This window comes from Arabidopsis thaliana, chromosome 2 (assembly GCF_000001735.4).
Source record: "Arabidopsis thaliana chromosome 2, partial sequence".
NCBI classification, from domain to species: domain Eukaryota; kingdom Viridiplantae; phylum Streptophyta; class Magnoliopsida; order Brassicales; family Brassicaceae; genus Arabidopsis; species Arabidopsis thaliana.
Window position 1 is genome coordinate 14,692,417 of NC_003071.7, and position 19,250 is coordinate 14,711,666.

Genomic DNA, 19,250 nt, shown 5'->3' on the forward strand with positions numbered 1-19,250 from the left:
GAGGATAAAAAAAATAAAAAACATCGAAAAGTAAACCTTATGATAATTAAACGTGTAATATTCGACTGTTCTTTTTCTCCATCCCTCTCATCAAATCAAACACTTTGTTTAAAAAATTAAATTAAAAATAAGTTGTGATGGACCTTTTCTTTCTATCAATCAAAGTCCGATGGATTTGACAAAACTTAAGGTCACTATTTTCAAATACTTTTGATCAAAAGTTGAGATCCCACACACTTTCGTAATCCCATATCAACAGTGAGGAAAAACATAAAAATGGGAAAGTTTAAATGTGATAAATTGGATATTACGTACGTGATTTTTATTCTAATATATAGGTTTTGATTTTACAGTTTTTTTTTCTTTTTTTTTAACATGCCACTGTAAATGATTTACACATAAATTCCGTTAGCGGTAAACCGTGAACGCTAGCCGTAACAGTCAGATCAGTTCAAGACTATATGGACAAATACTTATTGAAAACAAATTACTATATCTCAATAACATTAATTACTTATTCTATTCTGTAAGACTGTTGTGTAACGCATGAATATAGCAAGGAAGCAGCAAGGTATAAGACACGATTTACGTTATAAAAAAAAAGTTTTTTTGTACAATAGTTTAGACGGCTCTGTTTAACGGGGCAGATTTTTTTTTTTTTGTTCACTTTCTCAAATAAATTAGATAAACATCATATTCATTGTCACAAGTCAGAATATATCTAAATACATTATTATATCAATCTTGATAATTATTATGGATTCTCATTTAATTCGTCCCGTAAGAAAAGCCATGAAACCAGAGCTTTCTTCCTGCCTTCCGAGATCATCCACATGCATTGTCAAACAGACAAATTATTCCCTTAACAAAAAAGATAAATTATTATTACCATTCATTAACTATTTTCTTATATCCGACCATATATAGTTACATCGATCATAGTATTGAGCTCGTAAGCTTGCACAGCTCTAATCGCAACGACACTATCTACCTCTTGAATGTAATTTTCTGTATCTAGTTAGAATTAAGGACTAGTACAAATCATGTTTTGAATTTTAATTTGTGCATTACAGTTTCAATATTCATGTTTGTCTACTTTGTAAAATAATGATTCATTTCCGACCAAAAATAAATTAGTTTATAACATGTCTTGGGACTTTAGTTTAAGTTTCGATTCAAACTACGCTGATTATGTAAAAAAATATTTTTTAATAAAAGTCTTTAATAGAAATTAATTTTTAATAAAATAGTGGGGTTTTATGTTTCAACTATAGATGGACCCCACCAAAAATTGTAGTGTAAATAACGAGGTTACCCTTCATCGGCTTCCACAGGCAAAGGTTGCAAAGGCAAATACCGTCATTTAACACAAAACGAATTACATGAATAATTTCATTTCTATGTATACATTAACAACAATATTTATAACGACCTTGAGGACTCGTCGTCGTCAAAGAAATCACTAAAAACGTCTGGAATCGTCGTTTTGTTTTCCATGTTGCCTCCGCCGCTACTGTGAGAGAGCAACATAGTCAAAGAATCTCCCTCAAGCTCGTCGAGATCGGCAAAGAAATCCTCCGGCTGATGTTGAAACTCTTGCAACAACTCCGGTCTATAGGTATTTTCAACGTCATTATAATCGAACTCCATCTTTTCCTGACGCTCTTCCACGTTCTCCTCCTTAATTGCGGCGGCGTCAAAAGGAGGATGAGTGGAAGAGGAAGGCAAGTTGGAGTTATTGGGTTCGTCTTTGCTGCTGTTGTTTTGGAAAACTCTGGATGAGGGAGAAGTAGTGGCGGCTGCGGTTGAGGATTTGGAAGAAGGGTTTAAAGAGGAGGAGGAAGAGGAACGAGTGGAACCTGCGAGAGCGTTGCGTTGAGTAGGCCATGGGTGGTTATGCTCAGAGGTGTAAGTAATGACTAACATGTTTGGATCAGTGCGGCTACGTTCGACTTGTTTCCTAGCTGAACAACCTTTTGAGCTGCTACATCTGTAGTAACCCCTGCGAAACATATAATTAATCCTAATCCAAGTTATCAAAGACTTACATTAACCATATTTTAGGTAACCATGTGTAACAAATAAGAAGTAACTGCCCATTTGATCACTTACGCTCAATTGGATCAAGGAATAAACGAATCTTAATGATATCTTAGCTTTTCCGATGGGATATATATATATTATGATTTATAAGATAAGTTTGCATCAAATGTCACAATAAGGCATATAAAAGGCTTAATGTGCGCCGTAGAAAATTGAAGGAACTTTATACTTTTGTAGTTCCATGCTAATGATTGCACCTGCAATATTGTTTGTCAAGGGAAAAGCATAGTTGTAGATCCTACTTAATTGTGAGTTTTTTCAATGGTTGATAAAAAAAAAAAAACTTTTCCGCTTACTAAAATTCACTTTTTTAGCATCACATATATATTATATATACGTTTGTAATATAAAATAGTTATATCCAATTTGTTAGAAAACATTCCTATTGAAAGAACATACTTATATTTTATATCTATATAAATTTCATGTTTCTAATTAATATGTAGAAACGGAGTCACAGACATAGGGTTATATAAACACATGTGAGTAAATATATACCTTGGATAAGGAGAACCTTTGATAGGTTTTTGACCGTACTTTCGCCAAGCCCATAGATCAGACGGAACAACTTCTCCACTGGACCGGCTGTTCATAGCGGCTGGAGCCGGTATGCACACCACTTTCTTTGCCTGGCTCTTCCTGCATGAACCATCAGTATATTGAGAGTTTGAGACATATATATGTAAGTATACGTCTAACTGTTGTAATGTAAAGCTGATTTTGAGGTCAATTTTAGTGTGGGACATGATGAGTTCAGTTTTAGATATGGTGCATAATGTAGATGTTCATTGTTTGTTTATGATGTTTACACTTCATACATAACTACGTACTGCGCATACCTTTTTCAGTTTTGAAAAGATAAATATGTCTACAAAAAAAATCATATAAAAGCAAAAATAAAAGAGTAAAATAATAAGTTTAACAAAAGCAAACGACAGGATTAAAATTGAACAGCAGAAAAAGGACGAATGTAATGTAAGAATTCAGAAAATTTCATATACATATATAATACATTACACAAAACGAAACCCTAGCTATTTCCACTCGTTTTTTTTGTTTGTTTCATTTATTAATTTTCAAAAATATAGAACGGCGAGTAACCTAATCAAGTTTTCAAATATGTAAATCTGAAAGACTAAAAAAATTATGTAATTCGTCAATAAATGAAAATCTCCGAAGGGAAAATAATTTAATCACATGGTGTTATTTTATTTTATCATGAACCTCTAATAAATGATCTCGTTTAATCAAGAAGGGAAAAATGATAATTAAATCACGTAGATCGAATTTTTTTACCTTCTCTTAATTCCGAGATTCCGAGGGGAAGAAGAGATCTGAACCTGTGAGCATGATGACGTGTTGTTATTATTATCGACAAGTAAACAGTTTCTTGGACTGTTAGTGGTATTAACGTTGATCATGCCCCACGGCGAAGCTGCTACGGCGGCAGAGGAGACGGTTATGGCCGGAGAATTACACGTGGAGGCATCGTGGATATTGTTACTTTGCGAGATCTTAATTCTTGGGAAGACACTGCATTGACTCTTAATATGATCATCCTCAAAAATCTTTGGAAAGATTGCAAAACTTTTGTTGCTTTTATTATCACCGGCGCCGGAGATGTAGCTGGCCGGGAGGTGGATGAGAGGATCCTTCATGCTTACGAACGGGTCTCCGAAGGGATTTGCGAGACAGCTGGCAGAAGTAGCGGCGGAGGGGAATTCCACGTGGAGATCTGATGTTGGCGGCGGAGACATGCTGCTCGGAGATGGACCTTCCGGTGGTCCAGGAGATGGTGACACGTGGCCTGATCCTATTCCTCGTACGACGTCTGTTAGATCTCCTTGGAAGTTGTCCATGTCTTGAAACTCAAAGACGCTGCACATAATATATATGTATGATGCGTGTTTATATGAGATTTATACACGGGAAGAATTAGCAAATATCCAAATATAATAAAAATGATTAGGAATCCGTGAGAGAAATCTGATTATAATTCTCGATCGTTTTGTAGTTATTTGGGAAAAGGGTGATCAGTGATGTTGGATTGTTTACTTGGGGAAATTTGGTGATCTTATTGGGGAAAAGAAGATGAATGGTTGATGAAACGAGAAAGAGACGCTGACTTTTCAGAATGAGAATATCTTCGACAACTTCTCCAAGTTAAAGAGAGAGAGGGAGATCAAATTATGTACTCTTTTTATATAATGAGCTGATTAATAAACCATTAAGTAGTGTATATCTTAAGGAGGTGAATTGTGATATAATTTTTTTTTTAAAAGAAATTCATGGATCGAGAAATACGGCCAAGTCTTGTACTTATTTTTCTTTATATACTAGTATATCACAATATCATATAATGTGAAAGACTGAAAGGGCATAATGAGATGGTGCACTTGAGAAAGGAAAAAAAAACAAGTGATTGGGAAATAAAGAGATAGGCAAAGAGCCGCATTTATCGGAGTACGTTTCATTTTTCATCCAATGTCATTGGGCCACGTAAACATTCTGAAATACATTTTTCTGTTGTCTTGAGTACCAAAAAATCTCTTTGTCTGTATGTATATACAAGTTTTTTAATTATTATATTAAAGTGAATCATTCTTTTGTGAATACTTTTTGTCCACAACCATGTATAATAGACTGTATTATGTATTAATGGTTTATAAATGATTTCATAATTTATGATCCAATGTTTTCTTATTTATTTCGTTTATCTTAAAGAGACTTCAGCTAGATATAACAAAAGAAGTTATCCGTTACTGATATTGAATATTGTCATTTGTTCAAGTCAACCGTAGTTGACTTGTATTTAGCTGGTCATTTCACAATTACAAGTGACTAGAAAAAATAAGAAATAAAGCAGTTTTTGTTTTTATATTAAACAAAGAGAGAGGGAGAGAAGCAATTTTAGTGACTATTATATGCCCCATAACTAAAATTATATTTTAAATCAAAATTTGCAGAGGATTAATCAAGAAGAAATCATTAGCTTGCATATATTTACAGCGGGAAAGACGAAAGACGACGAAGAATTCGTTTCTGTCAGAATCGTAAATGACAAAATGTAATTTACTGTCACTACCTTAAACGACCCCGTACGTGAACAAACTTTCATGTTGATAAAAGTTAAATATAGCTTGGGAACTTTTTTGGTGAATTTCAGCAAACTTTTCAAATTTGTGCTAGAAGAATTCTAAATTTTCGAGAAAATATTGAAAGGTAGGTTGAGCCTTGATTAGACGGTCATGATCGGAGACAAATTTATAAAATTATTCTAAATTTTAAAAGAGTTTTACTGTGAGTAAGCGGTTTTATATCCAAAAATTAAGGAAATGAATGAAGTATAAATCAATATAAGTGGCTGATATTTGGAAAAATCTCGCATAAATGGTAGAGAGTAGAGACGAAGCCAGCTATTCTTTGCATGAATGCGTATATAGTTATGCATGAGCATGACACTTTGAATGTCACTTAGAAACCTAAGTAAACTAAACAAACATTATTTGATCTTTAAATTTCATCTCCACATTAGCTTATTCGTGTGACATAGTTATGCTTGACGGGATATTCACTTCTCGTTGTTCAATAACATGCAATAAAAAAATAATGTTAACCTAATGTCCACATTACTAATGAAAATTTAATATATATTTTTTTTGGTATGAGAAAATGTAGTTTCTTAAATTTATTATTACGTAATTTGTTTATTTTCTATATATTCGTTAGTGTTTTTTTAACAAGTGTTATAAAGAACGATCTTGTTTGTGGATAGAACACTTCTCTTAACTCATCCTCTGAGTCACGGTTTAGATTTGTAAAGCAATTATAATTGTTTAGACATAATCAAACCAAACAGTCTTATAAAACAAATATAATAATTGTTTACATCAAAAGACATATGATGTAATGGAACTGGCCAGGACTTGTAGAATAACGACTCTTCAAAATATACGAACACACAATTTATAATTTATTCAAATCTGAGTTGGGTTAAAATAAGAAAAACAATTCTCAGTTGGTGTATATATGGCTGTAGATTGATTTAGTATTGGTGCCAACTAATTATATACGTTTGCAGTTATCTCATTCTAGATTTGCCATATTGTCGCCAACTATATATTTATATACTACTCTTTACATTGTTTTATTGTTTATATACTATTTACACCAAATTTCTTGGAAACATATTTGTCTATTACATATATATGAATTTCCATGTATGGTACGATTAAAAATAAACTGAAGAATGAGAGTAGTATCATGGGTAATAAATTCCTCACATGGTATTAGCATGTGTTTATGTGCATGTTGGACTTAATTAATTATTTTATTTATTTATAATCTAATTCCTAATTATTAGTGGAATTAATGCCCATACTATATATATAATATTGTAGCTCACCTACTTGGTTATTTTTTTGTTAGCTAGCTGGTTAACAACAAACATTTTCGTGTGTTGATTAAACGAAATAATTTTTTTTCCAAACTAGCTGCTAGATTATTATTGGTCAAATTAAAATAACCCATTTCTTAACGGCTTGAGATATAATAAGGTACTATTTTGTACACATAACTATATAATATGTGCTAAGCTTAGCCCACTCATTTAATAATCTAAGTCCCTCTCGATCAGGACATACATCATGTAAATGTGCAATGTACTTGTTTGTGGTAAGTTTGATTGTTGTGTTAATACCAGATTCAAATCCATCACTGTGCCACTACCATATTCAAATCTGCATGGACATGGTATATGTAGTTATAAAGAAATTATAAATGTTTTACATTCACTCTAATAATAAGAAATGGTGTATTCATCATATGGTCTAATTTTTTCACTCCTTACTTTTTGTCACCGCATTTAATTATCTTGATATGATCATACAAAAACAATTGTAAATTATAATAACCACACCGGTCATGTAAGATGCTTCATAGAATATATAATTTACATGTTTCACAGAAAAGAAGATGACGAGAAAATAAAGAACTTCATCATTGGCTTAAATAACACTTCTCTTTACAATGTTACCGATATAGTTGCTGTTAAATAGAAAACTTATAGAGGAAATTAACCACCCAAAAACAAAAATTGACATTTTTTTTCTTCAAAGGATCAGAAACATTTTTTTTGTTGTTGCTAAAAATGTAAATATTTCATAGAAAAAATATATATTAGGTTTATGATCGATCATTTTCAACCTAGACAAATGAACAAAAAACACTATCGAAATGCCTAGATTTGCAATGTGAAAAAATGGTCGGCTTCATGACAAACACTTAGATCCACGTTGGTGCATTACAACCTCATCACTACTACATATCTTTTATCCCATATTATATTTCTCTCTCTTTTGTTTTTCCTTTTATCAAATTATATAGGGTCTCAATTAAATATCCATTCAGTTTGCGACGTTGCGTGTGTTAAACAGATACAAAATCGACGTATTAATATACACCCAGATTTATGCATTTCGACATATAAAACACAAAAATTCACTTTCCTTGGAAAGTTTGGAGGTTGGATCAAGTTTATAAGTGACCGTCTCCAACAAGGCAACAACTCAAGTTCTTAGTAGAAAAAACACTGCACATACATCTGGATCGGTAATCCATTTGGATGATTTTATTCCAAAAAGAAAACCCAATTACAATATTTTTTTTGAAGTCTAGATCTAGAAATATCTTTGCTATTACATATTCCTCTATATATATCTATGTTTTAATTCCTCTACAAACAATTTTTTTTTTGTCAAAGCTCTACAAAACATTTCTGTTTTTACTTTTTAAATTGGAAGTCAAAAATATCTTTGTTCAACGTTTCTTTTATATGTAGAATGTAGACTGTAGTTCTCTCACTTCCCGGCCATTTGGCTTCTTTTAGTATTTTATCAAAGGAGATAAAGAAAAATAAAATCGCGACCCATATGATATGAAGCAGGCCTCGTCTCTAATGGCCACGCAGATTCATTTTAATATGAAACGGCATGAACTTATATATTGTTTACTACAATAATTAGACCATACGGTGCAAAAATTAAAACAAAATAAGTCATGCATCCCTCGTTCTACGGTGACGCATGTTGATGAACGGATTCTATAAAAATAGTAATATTTAATATCTGTTATCCAGTCAGATATATTTAAAACAATATAAGAATTTAAATTGACAAAGAAAGATAAATCTGATTAACCACGGAATATGTGTGTTTAGATTGGTAACGTATGATTAGACACATCAATGCTATTTAAAAGATGCATATGATGATAACTTTTAGAAGTGAGAAGGCCTTTGGATTATTAGGGATTACAAATAGTAAACTTATTATAGATTACTTGAGAAAAGAGATTCATTAAAACAAAATTTGCATAAAGTAAGAACCAAACTAGAGGAGCTTATTCCAAGAAGATGCATTTTACATTTAAAAGGTGCATGTAATTAATGTCTGATAACCATAACTCATTAATTATTCTAATTCAGCTAAAAGCGAGCCTAAACCCATTACACAGAGAATTGCACGAATCACAAGTACACAAATTGATAGAACATTTAGACTTTAGAGGTTGATATTTTTTGATAAACTATAGTATTGATTTATGTTATTAATTGGGTTGTGTAGCACGAGGACTTCTTTGAACATGTGAAATGAATATTGACTTTACGTAAAATCGACCATGCCCTTTAAGTGTTCCTCAAGTTCATACAAAAACAACAGTCATACTCTTATATGTATATTATAACATGATTTAAATTTGAACTATGTTTATTTAACTATATCCTATATATAATTATTACGATTGAGAGATGAGAAAGTTTGTTACAGATGAAGAAGAAGATATTTTCCCCTTAAATTTCTGTAAATGTATTTTGTACAAGTATATATACGATGACAATACAACCGGTTAATATAACCCGCGTAATACAAAATCAATTAAACCGATAAATTAAATCAACACTCTCTGATATGACCCCTCAATATGAGGATTCGAAAATGTTGAGAATGCTCATCTTGGACTTTAGATGTTCAAACTGATGTGAGAACAAATGTTTAGCAAAATATCAGCTATTTGATCATCCGTGGGAACATGAAGCAGTTTAAGCTCACCATCATCCAACTTGTCACGCACGGTATGGCAGTCAATCTCAATATATTTCGTGCTCTCATGGAAGATATAATTGATTGCAATATAGATAACATCTGTACTGTCTGAAAACAAGATAAGAATCGAAGTAGTATCCGTTTAAGATACGAGCAATGTATGCAACCAAACCAACTCACAAGTAGCAAGAGCTAATGCTCAGTATCTAGAAATAACATGTTGCTTCTTAGATCGACATGAGATGATTTATGAAGAAATTTGAGCTTTGATGGCTCTAATACCATATTACGATCGAGAGATAAGAAAGTTTGTTACAGATGAAGAAGAAGATATTTTCTGATTAAATTTCCGTAAATGTATTTTGTACAAGTATATATACAATGACTATTCAACCGATTAACATCACCGTAATACAAAATCATCTAGACCGATAAAACTAACCTAACACATTCTGATAATAACAAATATGAATTTATTGATTTTCTTTTAATTAAGAATAGCTCGTTCAACCAAATGTTGACATCTTTTTTTTTTTTGAACACTACCAAATGTAGACATCTAGTACACTAATTCAACCATGTCTGTCGTCTAATACTATTTCGAGTAGTGTGTGATATGCTTAATATATAAAAAAAACTTGTTCACGTTTCTGATTTTAAAACATAGACTGACCAAAAGCTCACAACACACAACTAGATATAAAGCCCAGGAGTCAAACAAAGAACCTGATTCGTTATTTTGCCGCACAAGGCCCAAATCAAATTAGTGATGTTACTTGAACAGTTCAAAAAGAACTGGGATTATTATGCATTCAGTTTATAACTTAAGGGGTTATTATGTTATTAACCCGTTTACTTTCGTTTGGATTTTGGAATTAGACGCGAAGCTGTGAAATCTAGAAGAAGAAGAAGAAGAAGAAGAAGAAGAAGAAGAAGAAGAAGAAGAAGAAGAAGAAGAAGAAGAAGAAGAAGAAGAAGCAATGTCAGCCATGGGAGCAGGACCAGATCACCTCTTCAACCTCAGAAACAATTTCTATTTGGGAGCTTATCAAACGGCGATCAACAACAGCGAGATCGCCAACCTCTCGCCGGAAAACGCCGTGGAACGTGACTGTCTCGTCTTCCGATCTTACATCGCCCTCGGTAGCTATCAGGTTACTTCTCTAATCATATCGATAATGTCTTCTTCTTTAGATTCGATTACGTTTTGTTTTGATCTGTTCTTCCAAATTTTGGTGTGTATAAGCTTGTTATCAGTGAGATCGATGAATCAGCCGCTACTCCACTACAAGCAGTCAAACTCCTCGCTATGTATCTATCGACTCCTCAAAATAAGGTAATTACGGCTTTGATTCGTGTTCACGAAACATGTTGTAAAGAGATTCAAATGCTTATATGGAACGATTGTTATTGGTTCAGGAATCAACAATTTCAAGCTTGAAGGAATGGTTAGCAGATTCAACAATAGGAAACAATGATACATTACGATTGATTGCTGGTATTATTTTCATGCATGAAGAAGATTATAATGAAACTTTGAAGCATACTCATGCTGGAGGAACTATGGATTTGTAAGATTTTTTCGATTTTTATTTGGTGGATTGAGTATTTATACTGTGTTTTAAAACATGTTCTTAGATGGCTCATTGCTATTGTTTTTCTAGGTATGCCTTGAATGTTCAGATATTCATTAAGATGCATAGAGCAGAGTATGCTGAGAAGCAGCTTAGAGTGATGCAACAGATTGATGAAGACCACACTCTCACTCAACTTGCTAGCGCTTGGTTGAACCTGGCAGTGGTATAATGCGAAATATTCAATGTGTTCTGGCTTATTCTTTCAAAGAGTTGTGTATTTGCTTCTTATGCTAAGGCGTTATTTGATTTCAGGGCGGTTCGAAGATACAGGAAGCTTATCTCATTTTCGAGGATTTTTCTGAGAAGTACCCAATGACATGCTTGATCTTGAATGGCAAAGCTGTTTGCTGTATGCAAATGGGTAACTTCGATGAAGCTGAAACACTACTTCTTGAAGCACTCAACAAGGTAACTACAAATTAGGCTTGTGTACCTTAAATTTGCTCTGTACATTAGCATTCTCGGGAACAATATGAAACTAGGGACCTCTCTAAATTTCTCACACTGCACTTGTCTCTTGGCTTTTCTGTATATGGGGAAGTGTGTTTATACTAATTTGTGGTGATTGCAGGATGCTAAAGATCCAGAAACTCTTGCAAATCTTGTTGTGTGCAGTCTTCATGTCGGGAAGTCTTCTTCACGCCACCTAAGGTAAATTTTCATTATCTACTCTTATATTAGGCATCATTTGCCCAATCAATCAGTAGAACTCACTGAAAAGTTAATCGAGAGTAACTGTGTCCTTAATCCTAATAAAAACATTGGTCGGTCTCGTTTGTTAACTTCATTTGTATCACCTATCCTTCTTGCAGCCAGCTAAAACTTTCACACCCGGAACACATACTTGTGAAGCGTGTATCATCAGCTGAAGATAACTTCGAGAGAGCAGTTCAATTGGTCGCCTAAAGACTCTTCCATGGTTCAAGCTAAAAGACGTGCAGGATTTGTTTGCTTTACCGCATATTTTCACCGGGTTGGTAAATCTACCAGAACAACCATACTGTCTTGTCTTTTCGAAACCAGTATATGAACCAGCTTTTGCCATTAGATATGTTAAGTTACATTTCATTACTTGAAAATATCAAATTCCACCTCTCGCACTCTCAATTCCGTTTGTCATTTACTTAATTTCGAACCTAACCAATCCAGATCGTGTAACTCAACCCGAAACCTTGAGTGAATTCAACCGATCGTTTGAATCCAAACTAGAAATACCAAAACAAACAAAAGCTTCTCACTTGGAAATACTTCAATTTTTTTCCAACCAATGATTTTCACTTTTTACACAAAGAAGCGACATATGTCTTCCGTTAGGATTTTGATAAACCTCAATCACAATAAAATAGGTGATTGACATGGATGATATTTTATTAATCAATAATCTCATATATAATCTCTATATATGGATAAGATGAATACTATTCTACTAAGAATAAATCCATCTTCTTCTACTACCTTCACTACCATCTAGAATCAAGACTCTAATGAAGGAGTCCTTGAAGGGCAATGCTCACATACCTAATGCATAATGGTCAGTATGCAGAAACCAAGGAAGAAGATCCATAGCCACTGCGATGAAGCTTTTGCCATCTCCATGCCATCTTTAAACTTTCTTGAAGATTGGTGTGCTTAGCTGTCCAATTCAGCTCTTCTTTGATTTTTCTTGGATCGCTGTAAACCTCTGCGTAATCTCCTGCCCGTCTTTCCAAGTAATCGACTTTTATATCAACGCCGGTCGCCTTTTTGCACGCTTCCACAAACTCCTTCACCGAGCTACCTGCTTGCACAACAATTAATACCACATTCTCTGAAATCCATTCACTTCACTATCCTAGAATCTTTGCCAAACATCTAATTTTATACCTTTCCCGGTACCAACATTGAAGATACCAACTTTGCGGGGTTTCGCCTTTTCAAGAGCTTTAACATGAGCATCAACCAAGTCGGTGACATCAATGTAATCACGTACACAAGTCCCATCAACAGTCTTGTAGTCTGTTCCTTTAATCTGCAGATAAAAACCAAATAAACTTTTAACAGAGATTATATGTGGTGATTACGCACAAAAAAGAGCCTGGTAAATACCTGCAGCCCGGGAATGATGCCTCGTGCAGCATCAAAGCAAGCACCAGAGATCCGTCCATGCTCACTGAGTTCAGGTCTTGGAGCTTCACCTAGTCTACCCTCAGGATCAGACCCAATCACATTGAAATATCTGAAGAAAACCAATTTGAAGACAGAATGAACTCAACTTCAGGGCAAGAGAAAACAAACACAGAGGTCACACACACACACACATAACAGAATTAACTAACAACCTTAGGATCATAACTGCCATAATAGAATTCTTGGAGAAATCCAAGATGATATCTTCTGCCATCTTTTTAGCCTTTCCATATGGATTGATTGGAACCTGTGGAGTTTCCTCTGTTATTGGCATTTTCTCAGGCTCTCCATAAGTAGCACATGTGCTTGAATATATCAAAGTCTTCACACCATGAGCAGCCATTGTCTCTAAAACTACCAATGTGTTCGATGTGATATTGTGATAATACTTGCAAATGACAGAACACAAAATATTATTTACATCAATCTTACAGCAAAGGTTAAATCATTTTGAGAAGGAACAAAAATACTCACTTGAGAGGAAACTGTGTGCTTTCTCCAACATAAGCAACAGCAGCAAAATGCATCACAGCGTCAAATGCGTTTTCAGAAAATATTTTGTTAACCTGAAAGAATTTCTTATCAAGAAAACACACACAAAAAAGCTTGTCTGTGTGTTTATGGTGGTCTTATATCTAAAATCACAATGAAGGATCATACAGCATTTGCATCTCCAAGATCAGCATAAATGAATTGAAGCTTTCCAGGTTCCGGAAACAGTTGTTGCAAGATCTTGACTGCACCGAGGTTCCCTCGAGATAGATTGTCCTGCCAAAACATGAAAAGATTTACTTCTTTACTTAGATACAACACGAGAAGCATGAATCTATGTAAGGCAATGGAGATGTATGTATACCACAATGGTGACACGGTATGAATCTTTTAGAAGGCGTAAAGCTGCATGTGACCCGATATACCCTGCACCACCAGTGACTAGAACATGTGTAACTCCTGGTTCACTTCGAGAAAACTGAAAGATGAAGAAAACATTACTACTACAAAAATGAGACACTGTATCAATATCAAGTTAAGTACATATAAGAAGTAATACCACGCTTGGGGTATTGAAGGTTGGGGATTGGTTGAGCAAGAGAATGCACATTGCTGTAAGTGTCATGACCAAAACAATCTTCCCCATGTAATTGTTGTTCTTCTTTGGGTCTGCAAAATCCAATCCTACACTCCAAAAATCATCAACATGTGTGAAATTTTGAATCCAAATAAGAAACACAAGAAAAGCTTATGACTTTGGAGCTAACTAATAAGCCCCCAGAAAATCTAAAATCTCTATCAACTTACCAACCACTTCTAAACAAGTAAGCAAAATATTTCAGACAAATAAAAAAAAACAGTAGAAAAATCAGGTTTTATCATAAAAGTCTAAAAGATATTCCTGTGTGTACCTTCAAAAGACATAGATCTGTTTTGCCTCCCGGTTCTAGCTCTGCCTAAATTCAGCATTTTGATTCTGAAAGTACACGGCGTAGTCCAGTTTCAGCTGTAAGAGATTAACAACTCGAAATATTTAGAAAACTCGCACCTGCAAAAACCTCAGTAACTCCAGTTTGGGTGGGAACATGTAGGTCTTTCAAATAAAAATGAAAATGCAGAATTCACACCGACACAGAATTTCACAACAACAAAAAGGCCAAAGTTCAGCCTGTACATGAGGAAACAGAAGAAAACTGTAGAAAGCAAAAATGTTGTATAATCTGGACTTGACCAAGAATCTCTCTTCTATAGTAAGAAAGATTCGATCTCAATTCTAAGTGGAAAAGGTTAGAACGACTTACGTACAAAGGAGGAAAGTAAAGAGAGTGGTCTTGACGGTGAAAGCGAGCGAAGGGAACACGAGACACGAGACAAGAGAAGAGCTATAAAGTTGAATTAAATGATTACTTTATTGAGATTTTTAGACACAAGTAACGAATGAAATTGCAACAAGTATTATAAGGGACGCGGTGATTGGAACGAGGGAGCTCCGGCACCTGTGCGTACCGACGAACTCTCTGCTGCACATGTCGGCAAAAGTCTCTACGTGGCTTTTACTTTATGGCCAAAACTTGACTACCTCTTGACCAACATATTATAGTACAACAAAAATTTACGGAAAATATTAGTATAATGAATGATAAGCAAAACAAAATCTATTGTTTTTGGTTGTAATATTTGTAAATGATTTTTAGATAGTTCGATAATTTGCTAGTTATAATTAGAAAAATTTCGAATAGAGTTATAAAGAGTAGACCTTTTTGTATATAGTAATAAAAATAATTGGCTATAAACTATGTTGACTTCATAACATTACTACGTCTTCTTAAAAACAAAAACATGACTACATCTTGATCAAGAAAATTAAAGCAACCGACAGTTCCATGCACATTGACTTTACTAGATCTCGAGACCATTTATTCCTCAGTTGTATAGATTTGTTTATCTTTTTTGAATTTAATGTTAGAAAAAAAAGAAGAGAAATTGCTTTCATTGAGAGTTGAACTCAAGACCTCCTGCATACTATATATTTGTTTATCAAATATACATTCATTGATTAAACTAATTTCATATATCATAAAATTTGAATCGTACAAAGATCACCACAAGTCAGAAGACTAATAAAACACCACTAACCTGAACAAGCACATGTTCTTTGTATTAAAAATGTGAGAGAATAATTCATCATGAAAAAGTCATAATCAAAGTCAAAGCCTAACCCTTTTTAAGTCTTTTCGGGGCCGTCTTGGAGCAGGCCTAACAGGCTAGCGGCCTTTTAAGACTTACTCTACTACATTTAGAGGTCAAGTTATAATGGATCAAAAATTGAAATTGAAGAGAAAATGTACCAATCTAATAAACTAATCAAACTATGTGTACCAAAACGTAAATATCAGAAACATCCTATAGATGGTTCGGGTCCTCTGGTTCGCCAGTAAAATTATGACCGCAGACTGAAAAAAATGGCGGCATCATCATCTCATCTCTTCGCACTCCCTTCGCCTGCTTCTCCGTTTCTATGTAACATCTCTATCTCTCTATCTGTTCCTTTCCGACATTGTTTATATTATCCTCTTTCTTACCCGCATCGTTTCTGTTAGCTGCACCAAACCGGAATCGAGTTCGTGTTCTTGCGAAATCATGCCCGGAGAATCAGAGCTTCGACTCCAACGATTCGGATTCTTCCTCAGAGACTACCCACAAAGCCCAGGTTAATAATACAAGATGCCTTACATTCTTGTTGGTTCTGTGTGTTAAAGTCCGTATCTTTTTTCTTATTCCAAGCATTTGTATCAGCTGCAAAAGGTTTCTAATTGATCGTTTTGACTACTAATAGTTTACCTTGAAATCAGCTAGTTGATTGGTTATGTTCTCTAGTTAAGTAGCTATGCTAAGAAATTTTTTAAAGTCTTAGTCTTTAGTTCTTCTGCTACAAAAATTGGTACATCAACACTAGTATGTCTTTGTTACTCTTCAATGATCTAGTTGTAGTTCTCAGTGTATAGCTATCTATGCAACTGCTTTCATTAGTTCTTAGTCTTAATTTCTGCTGTCAACTTATGTGGCTTGTGTTCTTGGCTGCAGGGAGATCAGAAATCAGTGTCACGGAGACAGTGGATGACGGCATGTGTGTGCGCATCTGCAGCTTTAATTAGCAATTCTTATACCTTTGTCTCTGTACAAAGCGCAGCCGCTTTAGACAAGAAACCAGGAGGTTCATGTCGTAACTGCCAGGGCAGTGGTGCTGTTCTTTGTGAGTGACAAGTTCTTTTGTTTTAGTTTCTTATCTGGAACTCTGATATAGAAACATATCCTTAAACGTATATTGTATAGTATATTTGCCTTGTGTTTCTTTAGAATCTGTAGGGTCTTATAGCTTAAGATTGAAAGATATAAGACCTGATTGTGACTTTTAACAACAAACATATGGAACTCTTGATAATAGTTTTCGTAGACACCTTCCTATGTGAAAAGTTCGTAATGATTCTCTGTTTCCATTTGATATGATGCAAAATGCCTCATGAGCTTACTACTGATACCCATTTGGTTTAATTGGATTTTGTTATGATATAGGTGATATGTGTGGTGGTACAGGAAAATGGAAAGCTCTCAACCGAAAACGTGCGAAAGATGTATATGAGTTTACGGAATGTCCAAACTGTTACGGTTTGTTTCCTTCCCGATATCTCTTTAGTCTTGTTTGGTTTCGTAACACTTGAAATTTCCTGATTAGTTGGTGGCTTCTATTGCAAACAGGTCGAGGTAAGCTTGTTTGTCCGGTCTGTTTAGGTACAGGTTTACCAAACAACAAAGGCCTTCTTAGAAGGCCTGGTGCTCGTGAGCTACTCGAAAAGATGTACAATGGTCGGCTTCTTCCTGATTCATGAGAAGGTAGGTATAGGTCCTTTTTACTACAACTTCACATTTGAGATTATTGGGTTCACGAATTAAAAGCTTGGTGAGGACAAGCGTGTTCCTCTCTCTTATCTTTCCATCTCTTGAAATGGTTGCAGATTGTTACTGCAAATATGATTTTAAGCACAGAGCCAGTAGACATGATGATAGAAGCGGATGAAAACTTACACATTGAGGATGCATGGAAAGCTATAGAAGAATGTATCGAATTCAACATGTTTTTATAATGCTGCTAGGTTTGTGTTGTAAATTCTATAAACATAAAACTTTCCTTCTTCCCCATACAGACTAGACGAATCAGTTTCGACTAAGATACTCACTCACTCACCTATGCATTTAGGCATATAGAATCACACACTTTGATTATTCTCTTTAGACCTAACTACACACACATCTACTCAATCACACAACTATTTCATATTTCCTGGAACCATAATATTCCTTACATCAACATCATTTCATACTAAAAAGCAATCAGTCTAGTTGGACTAATACCGGTAAGCATAACAAATAAAGAGGATATAGTGAAATGTGAAGGTTAAGAAGAATATGTAAAGATGTAAACATACAGCTGGTTTCGAAATCATTAGTCGAATTCAATGAGCTCTAACCAAGCTGCATGAGAGACACATGTTCATGTGCATGCCTCTATATTTATTAGTATTTAACTAGTCAGTTTTCATGTTTCTCTTTTTGATATTTTTCAACTAATTTTCATGTTAAATGTACCAATGTTATATTGGAAATTATGCAACAGCCAACATGCGATACACATGCATTTGTTAAATCAGTTTACTTATTTTCGAGTTCGGTACATTCGATGTTATACAACTATTGGCACCAATTAATTGTGTTTGTAAATCAATAAGAAGTACGTTGGGTGTGAAAAAATAAATTAATGGAAATATAGGCCTATATATACTAACACTAGATAGTCACTAGACAACAGACACAAAAGCATATAAGCAAAAAATACAAAACAAATTATGGCTTCTTCATCACTCATCAGTGTAGCCCTAACCCTAATCTTGATCTTCCACCTCATGCCGGAAACAACCGTCGCTCGTCGTCTTACTGATCAGAAGCCGAGTGATGAAGTAGTCACCACCACTACCGACGAAGCTAACAACCTACCGTTTCCACCGGGCTTGCCATTTGGCGGTGTTCCTCCGTTACCGTCACTTTTTCCGCCGTTTGTACCTTCTCCGTTCCCTGGAAATATCCCACGTTTACCATTTCCGTTTCCGTTTCCGACATCACCTCCGGCGCCATCCCTTCCTGGTTTCCCTGGCTTTACGTTTCCTCCCCTGCCATTCCTCACACCGCCACCTCTGTGAACGTATACGTTAGCGCCGTTATAATGTTAGTTATCCCGTTGGAATAATCTCATGGTAATTTCGATAATCATCATGTGTACTCGATGATATAATACTGGTTTTTAATGAAAATTTTAATAAAGATATGTTGTGTACTTGTGTTTGTGTAAATGTAACACAATGTTGATCTAAGAAATAAAGGACCGATCGATTTGAGGATGTCAACATTGTATTTGAGAACGGCTCAAGTTGCATGTGTTGTTTTAAAAGTTTTATTTAATTCTAATTAATATTGTTTTTTTATATAGTTCATAAAGTTTAGAGAGATTGGAAACTAATTTATACAAACTTGAGGGAAAAGAGAGTTTTAAATCGTAGGTTTTCTAATCTTTAGAAAATTGTGTCCTTCCTAGTTTTTTAAAAATTTATTGCTTCTCTATTCTATTTTAATTTGAGTAGACAAAAACAAAGTGAAAACTTACGCAAAGGATTTGGAAAATGGTGTTTTAGAATTTGTT

The 19,250-nt window shown here is 34.4% G+C and overlaps 5 protein-coding genes, 1 long non-coding RNA gene and 1 pseudogene across 13 annotated transcripts; 4 read left to right on the top strand and 3 right to left on the bottom strand.

The window, feature by feature from the left end:
• Window positions 1-1,279: 1,279 nt before the first annotated feature.
• Window positions 1,280-4,387, bottom strand: WRKY35 (WRKY DNA-binding protein 35; the record flags this gene model as incomplete). 2 transcript variants are annotated; one of them, NM_001336530.1, is made up of 3 exons in its annotated part: window positions 1,280-2,002; window positions 2,602-2,742; window positions 3,400-4,387. In NM_001336530.1, the coding sequence occupies 3 exons, from the start codon at window positions 3,987-3,989 to the stop codon at window positions 1,423-1,425; spliced, it is 1,311 nt and encodes a 436-aa protein (NP_001324223.1). In that variant the 3' UTR covers window positions 1,280-1,422. The 2 variants fall into 2 exon arrangements, with proteins under 2 accessions (NP_001324223.1, NP_181029.1); NM_129036.2 differs by having other exon boundaries at window positions 1,340-2,002; window positions 3,400-3,962.
• A 4,698-nt stretch (window positions 4,388-9,085) lies between these two features.
• On the bottom strand, window positions 9,086-9,470 carry AT2G34835 (annotated as a pseudogene; the record flags this gene model as incomplete). Its single annotated transcript has 1 exon — window positions 9,086-9,470.
• Window positions 9,471-10,071: 601 nt separating this feature from the next.
• AT2G34840 (Coatomer epsilon subunit) lies at window positions 10,072-11,955 on the top strand. 2 transcript variants are annotated; one of them, NM_129037.6, is made up of 7 exons: window positions 10,072-10,360; window positions 10,453-10,542; window positions 10,626-10,777; window positions 10,871-11,006; window positions 11,096-11,251; window positions 11,415-11,494; window positions 11,656-11,955. In NM_129037.6, the coding sequence occupies exons 1-7, from the start codon at window positions 10,187-10,189 to the stop codon at window positions 11,747-11,749; spliced, it is 882 nt and encodes a 293-aa protein (NP_181030.1). In that variant the 5' UTR covers window positions 10,072-10,186; the 3' UTR covers window positions 11,750-11,955. The 2 variants fall into 2 exon arrangements, with proteins under 2 accessions (NP_181030.1, NP_001118443.1); NM_001124971.2 differs by having other exon boundaries at window positions 10,072-10,542; window positions 11,656-11,950.
• A 135-nt stretch (window positions 11,956-12,090) lies between these two features.
• On the bottom strand, window positions 12,091-15,009 carry MEE25 (NAD(P)-binding Rossmann-fold superfamily protein). Of its 4 annotated transcripts, NM_001336532.1 has the most exons (10): window positions 14,803-15,009; window positions 14,413-14,507; window positions 14,061-14,185; window positions 13,866-13,979; window positions 13,670-13,777; window positions 13,484-13,575; window positions 13,162-13,397; window positions 12,929-13,058; window positions 12,707-12,851; window positions 12,130-12,620 (listed from the first exon to the last, which is right to left on the bottom strand). In NM_001336532.1, exons 7-10 carry the CDS (start codon window positions 13,350-13,352, stop codon window positions 12,376-12,378), a joined length of 711 nt encoding a protein of 236 aa, NP_001324451.1. In that variant the 5' UTR covers window positions 13,353-13,397; window positions 13,484-13,575; window positions 13,670-13,777; window positions 13,866-13,979; window positions 14,061-14,185; window positions 14,413-14,507; window positions 14,803-15,009; the 3' UTR covers window positions 12,130-12,375. The 4 variants fall into 4 exon arrangements, with proteins under 4 accessions (NP_850238.1, NP_001324452.1, NP_001324451.1 ...); NM_001336531.1 differs by lacking the exon at window positions 14,803-15,009 and having other exon boundaries at window positions 12,097-12,620; window positions 14,413-14,795; NM_179907.5 differs by lacking the exons at window positions 13,866-13,979; window positions 14,061-14,185; window positions 14,413-14,507; window positions 14,803-15,009 and having other exon boundaries at window positions 12,091-12,620; window positions 13,670-13,775.
• AT2G08690 lies at window positions 14,428-15,010 on the top strand. Its single transcript, NR_140390.1, has one exon. It is a non-coding gene; the product is annotated as an other RNA (long non-coding RNA).
• An 816-nt stretch (window positions 15,011-15,826) lies between these two features.
• On the top strand, window positions 15,827-17,851 carry EDA3 (DnaJ/Hsp40 cysteine-rich domain superfamily protein). Of its 2 annotated transcripts, none has more exons than NM_129039.4 (6): window positions 15,827-16,021; window positions 16,102-16,211; window positions 16,586-16,754; window positions 17,075-17,167; window positions 17,258-17,392; window positions 17,515-17,851. In NM_129039.4, the coding sequence occupies exons 1-5, from the start codon at window positions 15,964-15,966 to the stop codon at window positions 17,386-17,388; spliced, it is 561 nt and encodes a 186-aa protein (NP_181032.1). In that variant the 5' UTR covers window positions 15,827-15,963; the 3' UTR covers window positions 17,389-17,392; window positions 17,515-17,851. The 2 variants fall into 2 exon arrangements, with proteins under 2 accessions (NP_181032.1, NP_001078004.1); NM_001084535.1 differs by having other exon boundaries at window positions 15,944-16,021; window positions 17,258-17,396; window positions 17,515-17,781.
• A 486-nt stretch (window positions 17,852-18,337) lies between these two features.
• MEE26 (hydroxyproline-rich glycoprotein family protein) lies at window positions 18,338-19,054 on the top strand. Its single transcript, NM_129040.4, has one exon. The coding sequence runs from the start codon at window positions 18,403-18,405 to the stop codon at window positions 18,751-18,753; it is 351 nt and encodes a 116-aa protein (NP_565794.1). The 5' UTR covers window positions 18,338-18,402; the 3' UTR covers window positions 18,754-19,054.
• Window positions 19,055-19,250: the final 196 nt, after the last annotated feature.

Bases quoted from the DNA above. Each gene is read 5' to 3' on its own strand.
- EDA3 (NM_129039.4), top strand. From the start codon at position 15,964: ATGGCGGCATCATCATCTCATCTCTTCGCACTCCCTTCGCCTGCTTCT. The intron at 16,212-16,585 runs GTTAATAATACA...TCTTGGCTGCAG, and splicing joins AGACTACCCACAAAGCCCAG to GGAGATCAGAAATCAGTGTC. The intron at 16,755-17,074 runs GTGAGTGACAAG...GTTATGATATAG, and splicing joins GGGCAGTGGTGCTGTTCTTT to GTGATATGTGTGGTGGTACA.
- AT2G34840 (NM_129037.6), top strand. From the start codon at position 10,187: ATGTCAGCCATGGGAGCAGGACCAGATCACCTCTTCAACCTCAGAAAC. The intron at 10,361-10,452 runs GTTACTTCTCTA...GGTGTGTATAAG, and splicing joins TCGCCCTCGGTAGCTATCAG to CTTGTTATCAGTGAGATCGA. The intron at 10,543-10,625 runs GTAATTACGGCT...TTATTGGTTCAG, and splicing joins TATCGACTCCTCAAAATAAG to GAATCAACAATTTCAAGCTT.
- MEE25 (NM_179907.5), bottom strand. From the start codon at position 13,352: ATGGCTGCTCATGGTGTGAAGACTTTGATATATTCAAGCACATGTGCT. The intron at 13,059-13,161 runs GTTGTTAGTTAA...GGTTTTCTTCAG, and splicing joins ATGGCAGTTATGATCCTAAG to ATATTTCAATGTGATTGGGT. The intron at 12,852-12,928 runs GTATTTACCAGG...TTTTATCTGCAG, and splicing joins GCATCATTCCCGGGCTGCAG to ATTAAAGGAACAGACTACAA.
- MEE26 (NM_129040.4), top strand. From the start codon at position 18,403: ATGGCTTCTTCATCACTCATCAGTGTAGCCCTAACCCTAATCTTGATC.